Raw genomic sequence first — 22,330 nt, 5'->3', positions numbered from 1 at the left:
GACAACAGAGGAGAAATGCTGGAAGAAGATAGTGTCAACAACTATGTCGAAAGTTATAGAGAGGTCGCGGAGGGATAAACCACCATGGGCTGGAAAAGTCTGGTGGTCCAGATCGGTACAGATTTTTCCCCACTTCGCTTGACTCCTATTGGCGACACTTCACTGTCAGCAAGCCAAACTGGAAGTACACTGAGCCAGCTGATCACAGTTGTGGCAATGTTGGAGGATTATAATTGGCCTCAGTGCCCCTGTGATTGTGATTCAGTGATCATTGCTAGAAACTGGATGGATGGATGTCAGGTGAATCATACAGAAACACATTCGCTGTTGTGGTCATCTGAATTGAGGGAGGAGAATTTTGGATGATTTTTAACCTCTGCCTTCCCAGTGCAAACTGGGTAGCCAGCTATTTAAAATCACTTGGGAAACTTGGACACCCTTGCAGTCTTCCATTTTAGCAGGTGAGAAGGACATACACTGGAAATGGCAGATTGATCTCTACTACTACTTTAACCAGTGCAGCTCGACTACTAATTTAACCAGAGGTTATTGTGACCTTCCAGCCAAGTCAAGCAAGCAAGAACAATAGTTGGGGAAAGAAATGGCCCGAAAACAGTTAAGTTTTAAAACATTTTATTCATTCACTTTGTGGGGCCAGGAGGATCAGGAGTATCCCCTTATGTCTTCACTGGGTTTCCCCTTACCTAATTGCAAGACCCTCCCAAATCCACTCCTTGTGAGTTACTTGAAGGTTGTGGGCCCAACTCTCTTGCCCTCAACCCCTGCCCAATCTGAGTAAAAATTGGAGATTTGGTGCATGTCTATCTGTTGATTAAAAAAATAAAAATCTATCCTGTTTAAACTGTTCACTCCCACACTAACGGCCATTACTCATGAGGTACAATTACTTACTTTTAGATTAAAATGTGAACTACTTTGATGTATGTTGCTCTTAAAAATAAATACAGCTTCATATGTTTATAAGGAGTTGTATGTCACTCTCATTGATTGTAATTGCCACTCTAAATGTTTCTCCAATATTCAGCTTTTACAATGTTACTGAAAATGTCGGTAATAGCACATCACTTTCTGTCCTCAGCATGGGAGCAAAGAGAAAAACAGTAAAATGGAAAATAAGCTGATATGAAAAGAGAAAAGGGAATCAAAAGGTTAAACGCAATCCTCTGCTTCTGCAAAGCAGCATTATTGTCTTTGTAAAAATATTTCTCAGATTTAGCCTTTCAGGCTCAGGAGTCATTCCCCCCCACCACTCCCAGCTCCCCCAACCCCTTATAGATTTGCTGATTAGAAAAATGCAAACATTTTATTTTCTGAGGAATTAAAGTACCAGTTTCAGAACTAGTCTCCACACATAAAACCAGTCTATCTATGTGACATTAAACATAAAATAAATTACCTTCCTGTAGCCTTAAACCATAAATTGTATTATTAGACAAAACCTTAACTTAAACAGTAGCATAACTTGACAGCTTAAATTGATGAAATGAGGCGTGGAGACAATACCTAACATGGCAATATGCTAAAATCCAGCCATCTTCCAATAGAACCATTTGCTCTGGTTTAAAGTCAAGATTCAAATCCATGCCATAAGCTCCATAGACATGGACCAACAAAGGTTTTTTGTTCATGTGATTCAATATAGCTTTATGAAAAACTGTGATGGGTATCAAAGTACCATCCTGAAAATAAAAATAATAATGTAAATAATTGCTGAAAAGGTTGCATTCGTAAAAATGTTTTTCCCTCACATTACTGTCTCATTAAATTATATATATTAATGATGAATATTCAATGATAATCTGCTTCTACAATTAAACTTACAGTATTAGTCATGTAATGCTACATACTCTTATCTAACCCATCCCCAACATCATGCTCCGCAATGCAAGTCTGCTAATATTTATTACACTGCTTTCAATTCAATTGCTCATATAGCTCAGTACCAATTTTGGCCTGACACTCTGAATTCATCTGTCAGTAACCTAAATGTGCCCTCTCACTTACTTTTTCTTCTCAAGCATTTATTGTTGAATTGTTATGTATTAAATTTATTTCTGATGAAGAAGAAGCACAAGTCAATGTGTGCTAGCTCATACTTAATAATGCTCAACCTTTTTGCCTTGTGATCGTGGTAAAAGTAGCCTGTTTCCTTACATGTACTGTGTATGGGATTATGATCCTAGAGACCGTCAATGTTTAAAGAGAAATCCTAACACTCTGTGATTAACTGACAGAGCTACGCCACAAGATTTCACATTTTTATATAAAGACAAACTTTATTGTATATAAAAAGAATTAAGCAAAGCAAGCACTATTAAATTAACACTGTGGTTTATAACTACTTAGTTATGAACTCGGCTCTGCTTTTTACTTCTGCTCAAGAGTTGAAGGTTCATTCACTTCTTAAGGGACCAACCCAAAGCTATGCAACAGGCCTCCAGAATTCACTTTACTTCTTTTTTTACTCATTCATGGCATGTGGGCGTCGCTGGCTAAGCCAGCATTTATTGCCCATCCCTAACTGCCCTTGAGAAGGCGGTGGTGAGCTGCCTTCTTGAACTGCTGCAGTCCATGTGGTGTAGGTACATCCATAGTGCTGTTAGGGAAGGAGTTCCAGGATTTTGACTCAACGACAGTGAAGGAACGGCGATATATTTCCAAGTCAGGATGGTGAGTGGCATGGAGGGGAATTTCTAGGTGGTGGTGTTCCCATGTGTCTGCTGCCTTTGTCCTTCTAGATGGTAGTGGTCATGGGTTTGGAAGGTGCTGTCTAAGGAAGTTTGGTGAATTTCTGCAGTGCATCTTGTAGATGGTACATACTGCTGCCACTGTGCATCAGAGGGGGAGGGAGTGAATGTTTGTTACTGTTGTTGGAGCTGTACTCATCCAGGCAGCTCCTCAGTGTTCCAGCTACTCTCTGAGGTTAGATTTTATTGGGGTCCTTCTATTAGCTTTTTGGCTAAGCGACTCTCCAACTTTTCTGCAAGACCTCATGATTGTGGATGTCTCTGCTCCTTGTTCTAAATGCTGGAAGATACCCAACTGTCTTCTCATAGCTTTCCAAGTCAATTCTGCTGATTGCTTTCTGCCACAAGGTTCTGTGGGGACCACTGTAGATTTCTTTCTCTAGCTTCAAACTAGGCAAGTCTTCCAGCTTCTTTCCCCCTCATAAATTCCAAACTGAGCTTGAGCCCCATTTGCATTCCGTGTGGTGAATGATAAAGTTAGTATTTTCTCTGCTTAAGTGTAGGCCTGACTAACATTCATCTCTTTTGGCTCTCCCAACACAGTGAGCTGCACTCTACACCAAACCAAAACTGTAACTGCCTGCTTTCTGTGAGCAAATACCCGGATAACTTAAACAAAGAAACTTTCTAACTCCCACAGCCCATCTCCATGACAATGTGGCATGCTTTGGGATGTTCTCAAACGGAAATGTAAACTAATTATTTTACCTTCAACACAAATCTTTGTTCCCATAACCTACATGAATAATTTATATTGCTAACGGAAGTGATTGCCCTTTCCCCAGACTTGCTGGATCCGATCAAATAACTCTCTTTGTGTACAACCTGGTTTCATCTTCTTTTGAACTGGGGCCTACATGTATAGATTAAATCTCCTGGCTCCATTAAGCTAAGGTAGAAGACCTCCTGTTGTTTATTGCATTCACACCTCTACCTCCGTCCTTGTAAGATAAACATAGATGCGCTTTTAACTGTAATTATCTCCAAGCTTGTTTGAATTGCATTCACTTGAGATGCATACCAATTTCTTAACCAGAAGTTTCCATTTATCTTATATGTAACACTTTAATTCCTGAAACCAAAAGATATACTCTAAAACAAATGAATTATGAACTAGATATTTGCAACATGGGATGATGCGCTCATGATTAACAGTTAAGCCCTAATTATGATATGTAGCACTGGAAATATTTGGGGTGTACACCAAATTCTCCTGTCTTTCCAGAAAAGTGGAAAATAGCAGATCAATGCATATAAACTAAAATTTACTAGGTTGGATTTATTTACAAATTAATTAATACACAGAAATCTAGATACTAAATTAGAACATTACTTATAAACAATAAGGTTGGTTTTGGAACATCAGCCTCCGATGTAACAGTGGTCAACTTATCCATGATTAAAGACGTAGTATGAACTACGTCACAGAATACTGATAAGTAACTTTTCAACTGTAGTCTGGTTTCTGAGATCCTAAGTGTTTTTTTAACTGTATTCGCCCAGGGGAAACCAGTGAGTGGGTAGTTGGAATCTCCCAGGCCACTTACACACCCTAGAGCTGCTGGGAGCTAACTAGCCAAGATTTTAACCTGCTCCACTAAGCAGGCAGCAAGGACATCTGCCCAAACCACTGAGGCTCTTTTAAAGAGAAAATGCATGTTGGGTCCTGATAGCATCATACAATTTTACACGGAGGTCCAAGTTGGAGATGGCATAACCATCTCCCTGAGAATACTTTTACCTTTAAATATTCATTCTTCAGTTTGGAAGCCTTTGTCCATCCCTAGTTACCCTGCTATCTGATGGCTTGCAAGGCTACTTCACAGGACAGTTAAAAGTTAATTAACAATGATGGTTATTGGATTGGAGTCACATATAGGTCAGACTGAGCAAATTCCTCAAATCTAAAACTAATTCAATTTTTACAACAATCTGCTAGCTTCATAGTCACTTTTTTTTTACTGATACCATCTTTATATTGTCAAATAAAAAAAATAAATTCAGAATTCAAATTTTCAAACTGCCAGTTTGAGTGGGATTTGAACTCATGTTCTCTTGGATTATTAGTCCAGTAATATAACTATTATACTACATCTTACCATGCTTGGTGCTTTTAAACGAGTCACTTTATAGTCCCCTGTAATCATCGACTTAGATTCATCTTCTTGAATATAGAGCTCATTATCTTCTATTGAATACAGAAGACTCACTGGTGGCTGAACTGGAGAGGAAAGCCGAAAGGAAAATTTGTTTGCCTTGCACTTTAGGTTATCCTCAGACTCGATAGCACAGGCCCAAGATGGGAGCTAAGGAAATAAAAGGGCATCATTGTTTAAATGCAACTCCCCCTCCCAGAGTAAGTCCTAACATTATGTTATGTAACTGTCGGGAAGAGATATTATTTTAAATAGATGTGTAGTCTGTGTGTGTGTTAATTGGATTAAAGCCAACCAGTCTGGGTGCTTTGATGTATAATAGTTTTGAGATGTAGACAGTAGGTAGAGGGGACATTTACATTTTGTTGAATAGAGCATTCAACATTGGGGGTGAAATCTTGCATCTAGCTAGGAGACACCAAGCAATGTTTATATTACTCATAAAATTGGTACTATGAAAGGGGTTTTATTGTTAGAAGAGGTGGTGTTCAAAGGGCCTGGTGAAACAATGAGAATTTGCATTCAAAAGGGACAGCTAGGTATAACTGAGAGGAGTTTGTGTGTGCAGGTCAGAGGCATGTAATATCAAAGTAGCTATAAGCATACAACTGTCTGCAAAGGAACAAAATTGAAAGGAACCTCATTTTGAACTTGTAAGGTAAAAATGCTTTGCCTGGTGTCTGGTTAAGTCTATTGGTTATTGTTGCTTTATCAGAGATTAATTTGGGAATTTGCTAAAAGTTATGATAGTAGTAATTTGTAGCCATGTGTATGTGTTTAGTTTGTTGTAAATCAATAAATGTCTCATTTAGTTTGATATAAAAACCTCTCAAGAACTGGTGGTCTTCTCCTGAATTTAGAGCTGCAACTCAAAACATACCAATTGAAAATATAGGTTATGACAGTCGTTTGAAGTTTCCCTCTGGGATTTAAAATAACTCAGCCTTTAACAACTGTTGTGTCATAACAGTAACAAATACCAAAATACTTGGAAGCCTCATAATAAACTTCAGCATCCTTTGCAATAGTATGTTTGTAATACTAGGTAATTTCACAGTCTCACAAAAACTCTGTGTACTACTCTTGCTCTCTATTCTAAATCCCTTGCATTTAATCTTATATCTATGGCTCTTTGTTCTGGACTCCTCAACTACTGAAAGAAGTTTACTTTTATCTGTTCTGTTCAATCAATCCTTTCATAATTTTGAAAGTTTCTATTATATTGCCCTGTAATCTGCACTGATCTAATGAAAAAGCCCCAATTTTTCAAGCCTTCCTTCATATATTTTCTCATACCAGGTAGCATCCTAGTGAACACGCAATGCTTCCTCTCTAAAGACTCAAAATTCTTTCTTTTTCACAGAGGCCAATACTACAAATAATACCCTAGAGTCTTATTATATTTTTACTCAGGGTCATCATTACTCCTTGGCTTTTATATTCGATTCCTATGGAGATAAAACTGAGAGTTCCATTAGATTTCTTTATGGCCTCATTGATTTACAGTGCTGCCTCTAACATCAGTAAACCTGTACCCCCAAATCCCTCTGCTCTTTCACACCACCAAGCCTACTTCCAAACAGAGTAAAATTAAAGCTGTTATTTATTTGCTACACAAAGTGTTTCACTATGCCTACTGGCAGTGACATTCGACATTCAGACTTCGATCAGACATTTTTTTCATTCATTCCCACATCTTAACATATCTCTTTGTACCTTCTTTTGGTCTATTTGTCATAAATGTGTAATCGCGATAGTACAGATTTTAAGGACAAGTGTTTTAAATGCACATTTCTGTTTTCAAACCTTTAAATTGAGTTTAAAAGCCTTTTTCAAAATGGAAGTATGGACAAACAACATGGCACCTTCTAGTGCTTATTTAAACCTTGCCAGACTGTATCTCTAGGGCTGGTTACAAAGAGGCATTAAAAATAAAAAGACCCCTCCAGGATTGCTACTGAATTCTAAAAGATGTGAAGAACCCTTTTACTTTTGAGAGAACAGGAGACAGGAAGGGACTTAAAAAGACCTCAACATAATTAACTTCTTTGCCTGGTGGAATAATACTTCATCGGAATTAACATAGCAGCCATTTTGTTTTGTTCGTGATAAAGTCTGGCTAAGAACAGCCATTTTGTGTGCAGAACCCCAGGAAGAACTCTGAGAAACAACATCAGAAAAGGTTTTTGGCCAAGGGAGGACAAAGAGGAAGGTGTTGAGAGATTAACTGTTGTTCTGCCAAAAGAGTCCAGACAATTTGAAAGTGCCGTAACTGCAGAACTAGTAGGGAACAAGAAATCTCTTCTCTCTCCCAAAAACCTGCGGACCTGCTGAGTCCACTTGAGAAAGACAAACACCGACCAGTTGACTGCAGAAGCCATCACAGCTGCTAAACCGAACCTCAAGTTTCAACCCCTTCACTTCGGAAAGAAGAAACTCAAGCAACAGGCCTGCAACAATATCTCACAGAGACTGATTTGAAAGCTCATCTTTAAGTATCTTTTTTTTTTCCTTTATCTGCTTTTAATCTGTATTTGAATTAATAACGTTAACACTTTTACCTAAGTAAATCTTAGCAGTAGATTTTGTAATAAACTAATCTTTATCTTGTTTAAGGCTAAAGCTTGTCTGCTGGGTTATTTTCAAATTGAATCACTCATAAATTAAAAGGGAGCTCCATACACACGCACAAATTGTTAGCTCATGGACCACTTTGAGGAAACACTTTTTATGTGGTTGTGACACTATTATTTGTCGTAGTAGCAACTGTCATGTGTGGTACTTCGCGCAAAAAGTCCAAAAAACGCATAGGCAGAAAATAGATAAAGAGCAGGGACTGAAAAAACTCTTAACAAAAAAATAGAAGGATGCTTGTTTTCCTCTGTAAGTAATGACTCACTAAGAAATGTGCAGGAATGTAAGCTCTGAAACAAATGATGTGATCAGGTCAGTAACTTCTGGTTATTCAAAGAAGAATTTCACCCCAGGGAATCCCCCTCAGCAAGGAGAGAAAGCTGTCAAAACCTGAATAATTGATTTAAAAAAAACTGCTGACAAACACAACATGTTTCGGGATTTGTCATAACTACATATTTATTCAGAACTTGACAGCCACATTAAAGCCCTTGCAGTTCAACAACAAGTTCTCACTGTTGAAATAAAGTGTTGTGTGCAGCATGATAAAATAATGGACCAAAAATACTAGGAATTCCCCACATACCTGGATGCACTTAACAGTTTTTGGTTCATTGAGAGAAAACACATGTAGATATAAGTGACCATAACACTTCAGTATCATTATGCAGTGATCCTTGAACAGCTCCATATCGATTAACTTGGTTCTTTCTTTTACTGCATATACAGTCTGCCAGTTCTTCATTTCAAGGGAAGAAACTGGTGCCTTCATCAGCTAAAAAAGAAAAACATAGAATTCAGAGCTTTGTACGAGTTCCCTCGACAATTGAAGTGTTTCTATCTGTTACAGACTGGAAATAAATGTTGGAAATTCAGGTGCATTTTACATTTATTTTGATAATTGAAGTCAATGGTCAGGAAACTGTCTGCAGTAAATGCTCAAATACCTGATATTTTCTCCTATTCATTGATGGAGTAGGGGAATAGGATGGGCTGGGTTGTTCTACAGAGAGCTGGCATGGGCTTGATGAGCCGAATGGCCTCCTTCTGTGCAGTAAAGATTCTATGCTCCTCGATAGGAACACAAAATCAAAAAATAACTTCATTTTTTTGTACAACCCAATTCAACATATAACAAGAAATTTGTTTTCTTTAGAGGTTTAATTTTGTTTGTCAATTTAGTCCCCCTGAAGGAGATTTACTTTTCTTCCTATTTTCCTTCTGTATTCCCACATGCAGGAAATTTTCAGCTGAACTAATCTAGCTAACTGAGCAAGGAGGCGATGTTAGCAAGGTTTTTGCCAGTATCAGTGCTGTTTTGTAGTAAGGTGAAGGGAACTGCATGAGTGGCCCAGGGTGGTCTTCCCGCTTTGTAGGAAAGACTAAGGGGAAAAAAGTGGGGAGGACTGCTCCATAAGAAATTGGGAGGCGGTAGACAGAGGCAGGGAGATAGTAGGATTTTAAAAAGCAAGTCAAGTTTCATGGAACAAGGTAAAGTCCTCAAGGGAGCAGATCTGGATCTGTGGATCCGACCCAAAATCATCCCCTTCCACCACCATGCTGCTGATCCTGCTTTCTTTTGAACGTCAAACAAGGCCGTGTCATTGCACCAACTCTTCTCCATTCTCCTCGCTGCAATACTGCACTTCACATCCAACAAATTACCCACAGGGGTGGAGATAATCTACAGAACAGACAGGAAACTGTTCAACCTGCACTGTCTTCAATCCAAAGCCAAAACCACTCCAACCTCAGTCATAGTGCTTCAGTATGCAAATGACACTTCTGCCTGCAGTCACTCAGAAACTGAGCTCGTGCTCATTATTGACTCCTTCTCCGGTGCATATGAGAAAATGGACCTTTCACAAAACACCCAGAAAACTAAAGTCCTCTTCCAACCAGCTCCCACAGCACAACACCTCCTCCCTTCAATTAAGATCAACGACAAGAGCCTGAAAAAGGTGGACCATTTTCGAATTTTGGGTGCTCCTCTTGACGAAGGCAGATGTAGATGACGAATTCATCATCGCCTCCAATGTGTCAGAACAGCTATCAGTCGACTGGGCAAAAGGGTATTTGAGGACCAGGATCTCAAACTTGAGACTAAGGTCATGGCTATTGGATAGTAGTGATCCCAACACTCATTTATGCTTTGGACGCTTGGAAACTTACAGCAGACACCTACTGGAGAAGAACTACCAGCAGTGCCTTCGTAAGATCCTCCAAATCCTGTGGCAAGAAAGGCAGTCCAATAGCAGCGTCCTCTCCCAAGCCAACTTGCCCAGCACTGAGGCGCCAATCATCAAGACCAGCTCTGCTGGGCAGGACAGGTAATCCATACCTGATACCAGACTCCAGAAACAACTGCTCTACTCGGAACTCGGTCGTGGCAGCAGGCTCCCAGGAGGACAATGGAAACGCTTTAGGGATGTCCTCAAAGCATCACTGAAGAGGTCAAACAACCCTCAATGGGACTCATGGGAGTCTCTTGCTTGTGACAAACCCAAATGGAGAAGACACCGAACACATCGAGAGACTTCTTTGGGAATGTGCAGAGGCAAAGTCAAGGTGTCAGAGGGAGTGCACAAATTTTCAAATCGCCCACCTACCCAACCCTTCAAACACCACCTGCCCTGCATGTGATAGAGTCTGCAGATCATGCATTGGACTTACCTGCCATCTCAGAACCCCATTGAAACAGAGTGGAAGCAAGTCATCCTCGATCTTGAGGGACTGCCTAAGAAGAAGAAGATAGGCAACTTGCAACTCACTGCAGTGGATAGTTCAGCTGAGAACACTATGCATTCCTTTTAGGAGTTACAACCATGCTGGTCACTCTAGTTATCTAATCACATTGGCCTGTTAGATTCATCATTGCTTGAACAGCATCCTATGGCCAACCTGTGCAAAGCTTGGACGCATTATCACCTTTAGCTTAACTCATTATGATCGCTTGTAAAGAAACACAACCCAAAACTAACAAATTACTCACACAAGGCAAAAAAGTAAATATTTTAATCATCTCTAAAAACAAATTGCATCCAATTCCAATGTGGCTCTCTATAGCTACTAGAAAATGCACCTGACCTATGATATCAGACATTTTTCCAATAAATCTGCAATATGAGTACACTTGAGAGATTCTACATGACTGAATTAAGTTAAATGCAAAATGAATAAAACAAATATGAAATGCACCATCTTTCCAAACATACTTTAATAAAGTCACAGTGATGTACAATGAAAATTGATAGATGAATGATTATTAAGTTCACAGCAGAAAGGCAAATTCTGTATAGTAAGTGTTAGTGTACACTCTGTTGAATAGAAGTCTGAACTGTGAAGAACAGCAGTCATGTAATTCCCCAAAGTCTGTGTACAGGCCATTTTCAGGTATTGATCAGTGCAATAGACATTTTGTGAGATGAGTTTAAATGGCTGCTCAGCTTCTGTCATTGATACAATGCTATACATGTATTTAGATAAAAATTAATGCCCAGGAAACGTCACTGTGAAGCATGTCAGTACAATGTCTTGAATTCTATTTAAGTAGTGCATGTTGATGCTCCAATTATATAAATCTGAATATCCATTACTTTTTGATTCTGATACATGCAAGCATTTGATGGGTTTAAATCTACACTTTTCATTTGTTTATTTATAATCACTTTACATACCCTCAATGATGAAGTATCAGGAACAATTGTTGCCATCACTGGAATGAGTATTGCTTTTGATCTAACAACTTGTACTGCTGCTACCCTATTGTTGTAACAATGGGGCTGTTACAGTAGACCTCATACAGGCTTTCTTTTAGGGTGAAGTCATACTTCACTTGGTGCGAGCTCAAAACCGTTGAGGTCTCAAACTTCCAGGCTTTAACACTTTAGTCATCTACCCAGAAAGTTTGGACATTTAGCAATCCGTGCCAGCATTCAGCAAGACTGGAACAACATGCAGGCTTAGGCTGATAAGTGACATTTGTGTCATGCAAGTGTCAAGCAATGACTATCTCCAACAAGAGAGAATCTCACCAGCTCCCCCTGATATTCAACAGCATTACTAATGCTGAATCCCCCACCATTAACATCCTGGAGAATTACCATTAACCAGAAACTTAACTGGATCAGCCATATTAATGCTGCGGCTACAAGAGAGCAGGTCAGAGGCTGGTAATTCTGCAGCGAGAAACTCACCTGGTGACCTTTCAAAGCCTGTCAACTATCTACAAGGTGAAAGTCAGGAATGTGATGGAATATTCTCCACTTGCCTGGATAAGTGCAGTTCCAATAACACTCAAGAACCTTGACACCGTCCAAGACAAAGCTGCTCACTTGAATGGCATTCCATCTAGAACCTTAAACATTCACTCCCTCCACCACTGGTGCATAGTGGCAGCATTGTTTACCATCCACAAGATGCACTGCAGCAACTGGCCAACATTCCTTTGACAGCATCTTCCAAACACATGACCTCTCCCACATAAAAGGACAAGGGCAGCAGATGCACGGGAACACCACCACCTGTATGTTCCTCTCCAAGTCACTCACAATCTTGGTTTGGAGGTATAATGCTATTCCTCCATCGTCACGGGCTCAAAATCCAGGAACTCCCTCCCTAATAGCACTGTTGGGTGTACCTACACTACATGCACTGCAGCAGTTCAAGAAGATGGCTCACCACCAACTTTTCAAGGGCAATTAGCGATGGGCAATAAATGCTGGCCTTTCCAGCGATACACACATTCTAGTGCCAGATTTATGCATAAACCAAGTAAGCTACAGCTTAGGGCCTCACATTATGAGGGGCCTCAAAATGCGAAAAAAAGACTCAATTTCAAGTTTTACATAATCAGTTGAAAAATAAAGGAGACGGATGAAAAAAAAGGCTTTCTAAAATGGATATTTTGGATCTGATATGACAAAAATATAGTTATATGGCTACGCAATTATTTGTCATACTGAATTTATAAATCTGTGCAGAAATAACAATAATTCATACTCGTGATGCTGGACCGTGATGCCCTTTCCCCTGACCTCTGAGAGTCACATGATCCATTTAGACACTTCAATCACTAATTAAAAGTGCCTTATATGGCTTTTTCAAGGCAATAATAAATATATAATTTTTATTTTAAAATATCTTCCTTTAAAAAAAATCTAAAAATGAATAAAGTGTGAAAAACACACATGATGCAGTTGTAATCCATGATACAATTGCTTTCAGAAAATTTTGCGCTGGGATCTCCCTTCTCTCCTTGACACCAGGTAAATATATATACTGTTGGAATATATGTACTTTGTTTTTTTACTTCTACTTTACTTGTAAACATAAAGGATTGAGTTCAAGGAATTTGTCTAAGGTTTAATTGTCTCATTATTACAGAGAGGCCTGTTAAAAATGAAAACAACTTTTGAAAGTGGATGTCAGAAAAGAAACAATTACCGAAAATTGACAGTTATTTCACTGTAAAAGAGGAGGAACCCTACACTCAAGAGAGTCAGCCGGGCACACAACAACCACAAGCATCCACCTCGTCTACTAAGATAGATGATACAGATGTGAATGTGACTAACTACACCTGAGAATGTTACCTGGGACCTGTGGATCAGGAGGTACAGCCAGAAGGGATGCAGCGCCAGCAGGAAGTGCAAGGCCAAAAGGGTCCGGAGAGGACGTCATTATCCAGCAGAGTCTACAGTCAACGCTCCTGCTACCTGGACATGTCTGAGGTTCAGTGCTGAAGAAGGCTCCACCTCTCCAGGGAGACTCTCACCTCCATATGCTAGATGATTGGTCCAGATATCGCCTCCAACTGTGCAGATGGCCATTCTATGCCAGTGGCTTTTGAGGTTACAGTGGCCGTGAACTTTAATGCCTCAGGTTCATTCCAGGAGTAAATGGGAGATTTATGTGGTGTGCTGCAATAGGCTGCCCACAGCTGCATCCAACTGGTCAATGAAGCTCTGTTCCGAAGAACCAGCATCTTCATTCACTTCCGAGAGGTGTCAGCTGTGGCTCAGTTCATAGCACCCTCGCCTTTGAATCAGAGGGTTGTGGGTTCATGTTCCACTCCCGGAAACCAAGAACTGTGATTGTACTCGAAAGGGTTGCAATCTGTGACTGTTGATAACTCGAAAGAGTTTCATTCACTTCCGGACTGATGAAGTCAGCCAATCTGAGCGAGCCAAAGGCTTCACTGCAATTGCAAGATCTCCCTGTATCCAGTGAGCCATCGACTCAATGCTACAATACTGGCATCTGCCCAGCTATGTGGAAAATTGCCCAGGTATGTCCTGTACACAAAAAGGACAAATCCAACCCAGCATGAAAGGGGGAAGGGACAGAGGATTTCTGTTTAAGCATACACAAGGTCGAGTAGTCATGTGTGGTAAAGAAGCAAGACGCAGCTGTCAACAGAACCAGGCAGAGTGGGTGTCCTTGATCAGTCACAAAATATGCTTTGTTCAGTGTGAAACTGTGTAAATAGGGGAAGGGCAAGCTGTTAATCTGTTTAAAAAAAACATGTCTCACTGTAATAGGGCAGTATACCTTTTGTGTAAATAGTTGATTGGTGAATTTCAATGTAATCATGACTCGTGTTAATTAAATTAAGCTGAATCTCCAGAAATGTATAAGAACCCTGACACGTAGTTACTTGGTGGAACTCGTGCGTGATCTAAGGATGATACGTATGGGCCCCCTTCCATATGCTCGAATAAACTGGTGAATAAAAGAACTTGAGCCTTGTCTGATAATTGAACACGAGGATGGTGACTGAACTCCCGCTTCATGGCCAATTACCATCCTATCAGACTACTCTTGATCATCAGTAAAGTAACGGAGTCAACAACAGTGCTATCAAGTGGCACTTGCTTAGCAAGAACCTGCTCACTAACGCCCAGTTTGAGTTCCGCCAGGCTCACTCAGCTCCTGACCTCATCAAAGCCTTGGTTCAAACATGGACAAAAGAGCTGAACTCTAGAGGTAAGGTGAGAGTGACTGCCCTTGACATCAAGGCCACATTTGAACTAGTGTGGCATCAAGGAGTCCTAGCAAAACTGGAGTCAATGGGAATCAGGAGGGAAACTTTCCATTGCTTGGAGTTATACCTAGCACAAAGGAAGATGGCTGTGGTTGTTCAAAGTCAGTCATCTCAGCTCCAGGACATCACTGCAGGAGTTCCTCAGGGTAGTGTCCTCGGCCCAACTATCTTTAGCTGCTTCATCAATGACCTTTCTTCCATCAGAAGGTCAGAAGTGAGGGTGTTCGCTGATGATTGCATGATGTTCAGCACCATTCGTGACTCCTCAGATACTGAAGCAAACAATATCCAGGCTTGGGCTGACAAGTGGCAAGTAACACTCGTGCCACACAAGTGTCAGGCAATGACCATCTCCAGCAAGAGAGAATCTAACCATCTTCCCTTGACGTTCAATGGCAGTACCATCACTGAATCCCCAACTATCAACATCCTGGGGGTTACCATTGATCAGAAACTGAACTGGACTAGCCATATAAATACTGTGGCTACAAGAGCAGGTCAGAGGCTAGGAATCCTGTGGCATGTAACTCACCTTCTGACTCCCCAAAGCCTGTCCACCATCTACAAGGCACAAGTCAGGAGTGTGATGGAATACTCCCCACTTGCTTGGATGAGTGCAGCTTCCACAACACTTAAGAAGCTTGACACTGTCCAGGACAAAGCAGCCTGCTTTATTGGCACCACATCCACAAACATTCACTCCCTCCACCACCAACGCACAGTGGCAGCAATGTGTACCATCTACAAGATGCACTGCAGAAATTCACCAAGGCTCCTTAGATAGAACCTTCCAAACCCATGACCACTACCATCTAGAAGGACAATGGCAGCAGATAGATGGGAACACCACTACCTGGAAGTTCCCCTCCAAGTCACTCACCATCCTGACTTGGAAATATATTGCCGTTCCTTCACGGTCGCTGGGTCAAAATCCTGGAACTCCCTCCCTAACAGCAGTGTGGATGTACCTACACCAAATGGCCTGCAGCAGTTCAAGAATGCAGCTCACCACCACTTTCTCAAGGGCAACTAGGGATGGGCAATAAATGCTAGCCCAGCCATTGAAGCCCACATACCATGAGTGAATTTTTAAAAATGCGCCCATAAAGGCGCCAGCGGGGGAGCCGGGTGCCTTGGTCATCAGAAACGGCTTCCACTCCCTTAACTGCAGATTGTGTGTGACCACAACAGTTAGATTTTGTAGGTTTGTGCCAGGTTTCCTGGAAGCTGTCATGATGCTTACATCCTCCATCACGCACAGGTGCCAGGGTTTTTCGTTGCTCCAGCTAGCTTGGATCGTTGGCTCCTGGGGAACAAAGGGTATCTGCTGAAAAGGTGGCTCATGACCCCATTGAGACACCTGGGGACAGAAGCCAAGGAGAGCTATAATCGCAGTCATACCTCCACAAGGGCAGTAATCGAGAGGACCATAGGCCTGCACAAGATGAGGTTCTGCTTCTGGACCGCTCAGGGGGACATACGAATATACAAACTAGGAGCAGGAGTAGGCCACTCAGCCCCTCGAGCCTGCTCCGCTATTCAATAAGATCATGGCTGATCTGAATGTAACCTCAATCCCACATTCCTGCCTACCCTGATAGCCTTTCATCCCCTTGCTAATCAAGAATCTATTTAGCTCTGCCTTAAAAATATTCAGACTCTTCTTCCACCGCCTTTTGAAGAAGAGAGTTCCAAAGACTCACAATATTCTGAGAGAAAAAAATTCTTATCTCTGTCTTAAATGAGTGACCCCTTGTTTCTAAACAGTGACCCCTAGTTCTAGATTCTCCCACAAGAAGAAACATCCTCTCCACATCCACCCTGTCAAAGCCCTTCATGATCTTAAAGGTTTCAATTAAGTCACCTCTTACTCTTCTAAATTCCAGTGGATACAAGCCTAACCTATCCAGCCTTTCCTCATAAAACAACCCATCCATTCCTTGTAATAGTCTAGCAAACCTTCTCTGAACTGCTTCTAACGCATTTACATCTTTCTTTAAATAAGGAGACCAGTACTGTACACAATACTCCAGGTGTACCAACTATCTCACTAGTCACTTCTTTCAAGATCTTAGGATAATGTCCATCCGGACCTGGGGGTTTGTCAGCCCACGGTCCCAGCAATTTGCTCAATACCACTTCCCTTGTGATTGTGATTTTCTTGAGTTCCTCCCTCCCTTCCATTTCCTGATTTACAGCTATTTCCGATATGTTACTTGCGTCTTCTATAGTGAAGACAGAAACAAAATACCAGTTTAATTTGTCCACTATCTCCCTACTTTGTATTACCAATTCCTCAGACGCACTCCAGTGTGCGTTTCCCTTATTGTTGATGTCTGCTGTGCACTGCACAATCTGGCTCTGTTAAGGGGGGACCCATTGGAGGATGAAGACAGTGATCCTGCTGTACAGGCCGCAGAGGACGACTCAAGTGCTGGGTCTGAGGAGGAGCCCCAGGGTGAGGAGCACGATGCTGATGTGAGGATCCTTATAGGAGGCAGGGAGGCCTTGATTCAGAGGACTTTCAGCTAGGCATCCAAATCAAGGAGTCAAGGTGATGGCAAAGGGTACGACACATTAATGGTCTTTCCTGATGAGATGCTTTTGTCACCCTTAAGTTAAGGTCCAACCTCTGAAATAAAATTTGCAGTCCTTCCTCTGTGCCACACACGACTCCCAGGCCTATACCCTATTGAAAGCATGAAGTGCGCTAATGCCATTGCACAAAATGAGACATTTTTATAATGAAGCCAAAGTGAAGGTGATTGTTCTAAGTTCCTCCTTCTCTATACCCTCTGCTCTACCTGTTACTATTTGGGTGGTACTAGTGTCCTCCACCGTGAAAACTGAGGCAAAATATTGATTAAGCGTCTCTGCCATTTCTGCGTTCCCCATTATTAACTCCCCAATCTCATCCTCCAAGGGTCCAACATTCACTTTAGCTACTCTCTTTCCTTTTATATACTTGTAGAAGCTTTTGCTATCAGTTTTTATATTTTGCGCTAGTTTTCTTTCATAATTTACCTTTGCTTTCTTTATTAATTTTTTAGTAACCTTTTTTGTTGATCTTTAAAAGTTTCCCAATCTTCCAGCCTGCCACTGACCTTTACAATTTGGTATGCCTTAGTTTTTGCCTTAATGTTATCTTTAACTTCCTTGCTTAGCCATGGATGCTTTTTCCCCTGTTACCATCTTTCTTCCTCTTTGGAATATATTTTACTTGGGAGGAATTGAATATCTCATTAAATATCTGCCACTGTTCATCAACTGTCCTACCTTGTAGTCTTCCTGTCCAGTCCACTAGGGCCAAGTCTGCCCTCATGCCTACGTAGTTACCTTTGTTTAACTCCAGAACACTAGTGTGGGACTCAAGTTTCTCGCTCTCAAACTGAACTTGAAATTCTAGCATGCTATGATCACTCCTCCCTAGAGGATCCTTTACTTTGAGATCATTAATTAATCCCATCTCATTACACAAAACCAAATCCAGAAAAGCCTGCTCCCTGGTTGGTTCCAGAACATATTGCTCCAAGAAACAATCTCTAATACACTCTATGAACTCTCCCTCAAGGCTACCCTTGCCAATTTGATTAGTCCAGTCTATATGCATTGACTGTCATGCCTTTCTTACATGTTCCCAGTATTTCCTGGTTTATACTGTGCCCTACTGCTGAACTACTGTTTGGGGACCTATAGATTACACCCACCAGGGACTTCTTTCCCTTGCTATTTCTTATTTCTACCCAGACTGACTCTACGTCTTGCTCTCCAGTGCCTATATCATTCCTCACTATAGCACTGATCTCTTCCTTTACTAACAAAGCTACACCACCTCCTTTCCCTTCCTGCCTATCCTTCTGAAACACTGAGTACCCTTGGATATTCAACTCCCATACCTGTTCTCCCTGTAACCACGTCTCAGTAATCGCCACCAAATTTATCTCTATTTGTGCTGTTAACTCATTAGTTTTATTCAGATACAAAGCTTCGCGCATTCAGATACAAAGCCTTTAAGTTTGCCCTATTGTCAATTTTCCCTACTCTTATATGATTCTTTGGTGCTATATGGCGTTCACACACTCTGTCCCTTCCTTTCACTTTTTGGTAACAATCAGCCTCGTCACTAACCTGCACTCTTACCCTCTCCTTAAACTTTGATTTTTTTATATTTCCATGCAACTGAACCCTCCCCCCACTATTTAGTTTAAAGCCCTATCTACAACCCTAGTTATGCGATTCGCCAGGACACTGGTCCCAGCCTGATTCAAGTGGAGACCACCCGAATGGAATAGCTCCCTCTTTCCCCAGTACTGGTGCCAATGTCCCATGAATTCAAACCCATTTCTCCCACACCAATCTTTGAGCCACGCATTTACCTCTTTAATCTTAGTGACCCTGTGCCAATTAACTCGTGGCTCAGGTAGTAATCCGGAGATTATTACCTTTTTGGTTCTGCTTTTTAATTTAGCCTCTAGCTGCTTGTATTCCCACAGCAGAACCTCTTTCCTCGTTCTAACCTATATCGTTGGTACCTATGTGGACCACGACAACTGGATCTTTCCCCTCCTACTCCAAGTTCCTCTGCAGCCCAGATGAGATATCTTTAACCCTGGCACCAGGTAGGCAACATAACCTTCGGGACTCTCGATCCTGGCTATAGAGAACAGTATCTATTCCCCTAACTATACAATCCCCGATTACAACTACATTTCTCTTTTCCCGCCTCACTTGAATGGCTCCCTGTACCACAGTGCTATGGTCAGTTTGCTCATCCTCCCTACAGTCCCAGCTCTCGTCCACACAGGGAGCAATAATCTTGAACCTGTTGGATAAGGGCAAGGGCTGAGGCTCCTGCAGTGCTACTTCCTGGATCCCTCTACCTGCCTCACTCATAGTCACACCCTCCTGTCCCTGACCACTGGCCGAATTTAAGGTAGTTAATCTAAGGGGTGTGACTGTCTCCTGAAACACAGCGTCCAGGTAACTCTCCCCCTCCCTGATGTGCCGCAGTGTCCAAAGCTCAGATTCCAGCTCATCAACTCTGAGCCGGAGTCCCTCGAGCAACCAACATTTGCTACAGATGTGGTCACTAGGAACCACAATGGGGTCCAACAGCTCCCACATCATGCAGCTATAACACATCGCCTGGCCCTGCATCTCTGTTTTATTTAATTAGTTTTTCAATTTGTTTTTAAATTTCCTGGTGGTCTTTAATTTATCAATCTGTAAAATATTTCTCTTATTTACCATTAATCTGAAAGCAAGTTAAAATAGAGATTCAAACTACACTGTTTAAAAATCAACTGGAACTCGCTCTCTCTGCTGAGTTGAAGCTGAAACATTAGGCCTCTGATCCTGGGCCCCAGTAGTCACCATTAATCTAAAATCAACTTAGAATAGGTAGTTCAAACTAGCAGTTTGAATGCCACTAGGACCTGTATCAAATTTCCCTAATATAGAAGCAATATTGCAGCTCTTTTTGAGTATATTGGTGACAAACTGCTCAGGAGAAAGGTCATTTTTGTAGCTGGAAAACAGCAAGAATGAACTGCGGACAACAATGCTGCTGGAAAAGCTGTCTGCACCAAGCATTTCGTGCAGTGAAAATGATAAACTTTGTAGCTTATCATTTGAGGACATCATCAGTGACTTTGCTGCCCAAAAATCATGAAAACAATATTTTAAGTTTTGTGCAGGTTGTATTGCTGCTTCCATTTAGTAAGTGCTGATCTGTATAATTGCTCTTGTGTTGCTGTAGATTAAAAGTTTTCATGCAAGCTAATTAAGAAATCTGTAAGTATTTCATAATGCAAATAGGCAAGATATATGTTTTAGTTAGATTATTAGTTTTTTTGTTGCGCCTTGCCTATGTCTGTATGTAAATATAAAGCTTTAATACTTCAATTTTCATTGTCCTTTCCGTTAGGATAATACGCTTTTTTTTGGTAATGCCATAGGGCCTCTTAAGCTTGACATAGCTTAGGGCCTCAGCATGTCAAACTCCAGCCCGGTCACATTCCAAGAATGAATAAATGAAAACACAATGAACACAGCAACATTGCATAAGCAGAGCAGTTTTATATAATCTAATTGAGGCTTCAGCAATAGTACTGAAGACTTGTGCTCCAGAACTTGCCCTTGTCAAGCTGTTCCAGTACAGCTACAACACTGGCATCTACCAAGCAATGTGGAAAATTGCCCATGTTTGACCTGTACTCAAAAAGCAGGACAAATTTGTTGCACTGCGGTTGGCTCTGCTGCACAGGGGAGGAGTAAAAGTGTGTGAATGCAATAGTTATAGGGGATTCGATTGTAGGGGGAATAGATAAGCGTTTCTGTGGTCGCAAACGAAACTCCAGGGTGGTATGTTGCCTCCCTGGTGCTAAGGTCAAGGATGTCTCAGAGCAGCTACAGGACATTCTGAAGGGGGAGGGTGAACAGTCAGTGGTCGAGTTACACATAGGTACAAACGACATAGGTAAAAAAAGGGATGAGGTCCTAAAAGCAGAATATAGGGAATTAGGAAGTAAGTTGAAAAGTAGGACCTCAAAGGGAGTGATCTCAGGCCAGTCAGAGTAGAAATAGCAGGATATATTGGATGAATATGTGGCTGAAGAGATGGTGTGAAGGGGAGGGTTCAGATTCCTGGGGCATTGGGACTGGTTCTGGGGGAGGTGGGACCAGTACAAACTGGACGGGTTATACCTGGGCAGGACTGGGACTGATATCCTAGGGGGAACATTTGCTATAGTGGTTAGAACCATAGAGTCATAGAAAAGTTACAGCACAGAAGGAGGCCATTCGGCCCATCTTATCCATGCCAGCCCGAGGACATCCAGGTGCCCTTTCTAATCCCACCTTCCTGCACCCGGCCCATAGCCCTGCAGCTTACAGCACTTAAGGTGCAGATCCAGGTACTTTTTAAAAGAGTTTAAAGTTTCTGCCTCTACCACCAACTTGGGCAGCGAATTCCAGACACCCACTACCCTCTGCGTAAAAAAGTTCTTCCTCATGTCCCCCCTACACCTTCTGCCACTTATCTTGAATCCCCTGGTTCTAGAATTCTCCACTAAGGGAAACAATTTTATCCTGTCCACTCTATCTATTCCCCTCATAATTTTGTACACCTCAATCAAGTCACCTCTCAGCCTTCTTTGTTTTAAGGAAAATAACCCCAACCTATCCGATCTCTCCTCATAGCTACACTTTTCCAACCCTGGCAACATCCTTGTAAAACTCCTCTGCACTCGCTCCAGAGCTATTACGTCCTTCCTGTAATGTGGTGACCAGAACTGGACACAATATTCCAGTTGTGGCCTCACCAGTGTTTTATACAATTCCAACATTATATCCTTATTTTTATATTCTATACCTCTGCCAAGATCTCTCACTTCATCTACTCTTAGTATATTTCCATTTATTTTGTAATCCCTGTAACTATTTGACCTCCCTAAATGTATGACCTCACACTTCTCTATGTTAAAATCCATCTGCCACTTTACTGCCCGCTCCACCAACCCATCTATATTGTTTTGGAGATTATGGCTATCCTCTACACTATCCACTACTCGGCCAGTCTTCGTGTCATCTGCAAATTTCCCAATCGTGCCCCCCACGTTCAGGTCCAAATCGTTAATATATAACACAAACAGCAAGGGTCCCAACACTGAGCCTTGTGGAACACCACTTGAGACAACTTTTCATTCGCTAGGACATCCATCGACCAT

The 22,330-nt window shown here is 41.5% G+C and overlaps 1 protein-coding gene across 1 annotated transcript in view; it reads right to left on the bottom strand.

Annotated features, from left to right (window-relative positions):
* The window catches only part of prepl (prolyl endopeptidase like), a 70,092-nt gene that overhangs the window by 25,970 nt on the left and 21,792 nt on the right, over nucleotides 1-22,330 (bottom strand). Inside the window, exons 7-9 of the mRNA XM_078557184.1 lie at nucleotides 8,145-8,333; nucleotides 4,868-5,074; nucleotides 1,525-1,700 (exon numbers count right to left, since the gene is read on the bottom strand). Of these exons, the coding sequence (XP_078413310.1) occupies nucleotides 1,525-1,700; nucleotides 4,868-5,074; nucleotides 8,145-8,333 (572 nt within the window). The remainder of the gene's footprint in view (nucleotides 1-1,524; nucleotides 1,701-4,867; nucleotides 5,075-8,144; nucleotides 8,334-22,330) is intronic.

This window comes from Cetorhinus maximus, chromosome 14 (assembly GCF_964194155.1).
Source record: "Cetorhinus maximus chromosome 14, sCetMax3.hap1.1, whole genome shotgun sequence".
Classification (NCBI taxonomy): Eukaryota; Metazoa; Chordata; class Chondrichthyes; order Lamniformes; family Cetorhinidae; genus Cetorhinus; species Cetorhinus maximus.
Note: the sequence above shows the minus strand (reverse complement) of the source record. Positions and strands in the feature narration are given on the sequence as shown.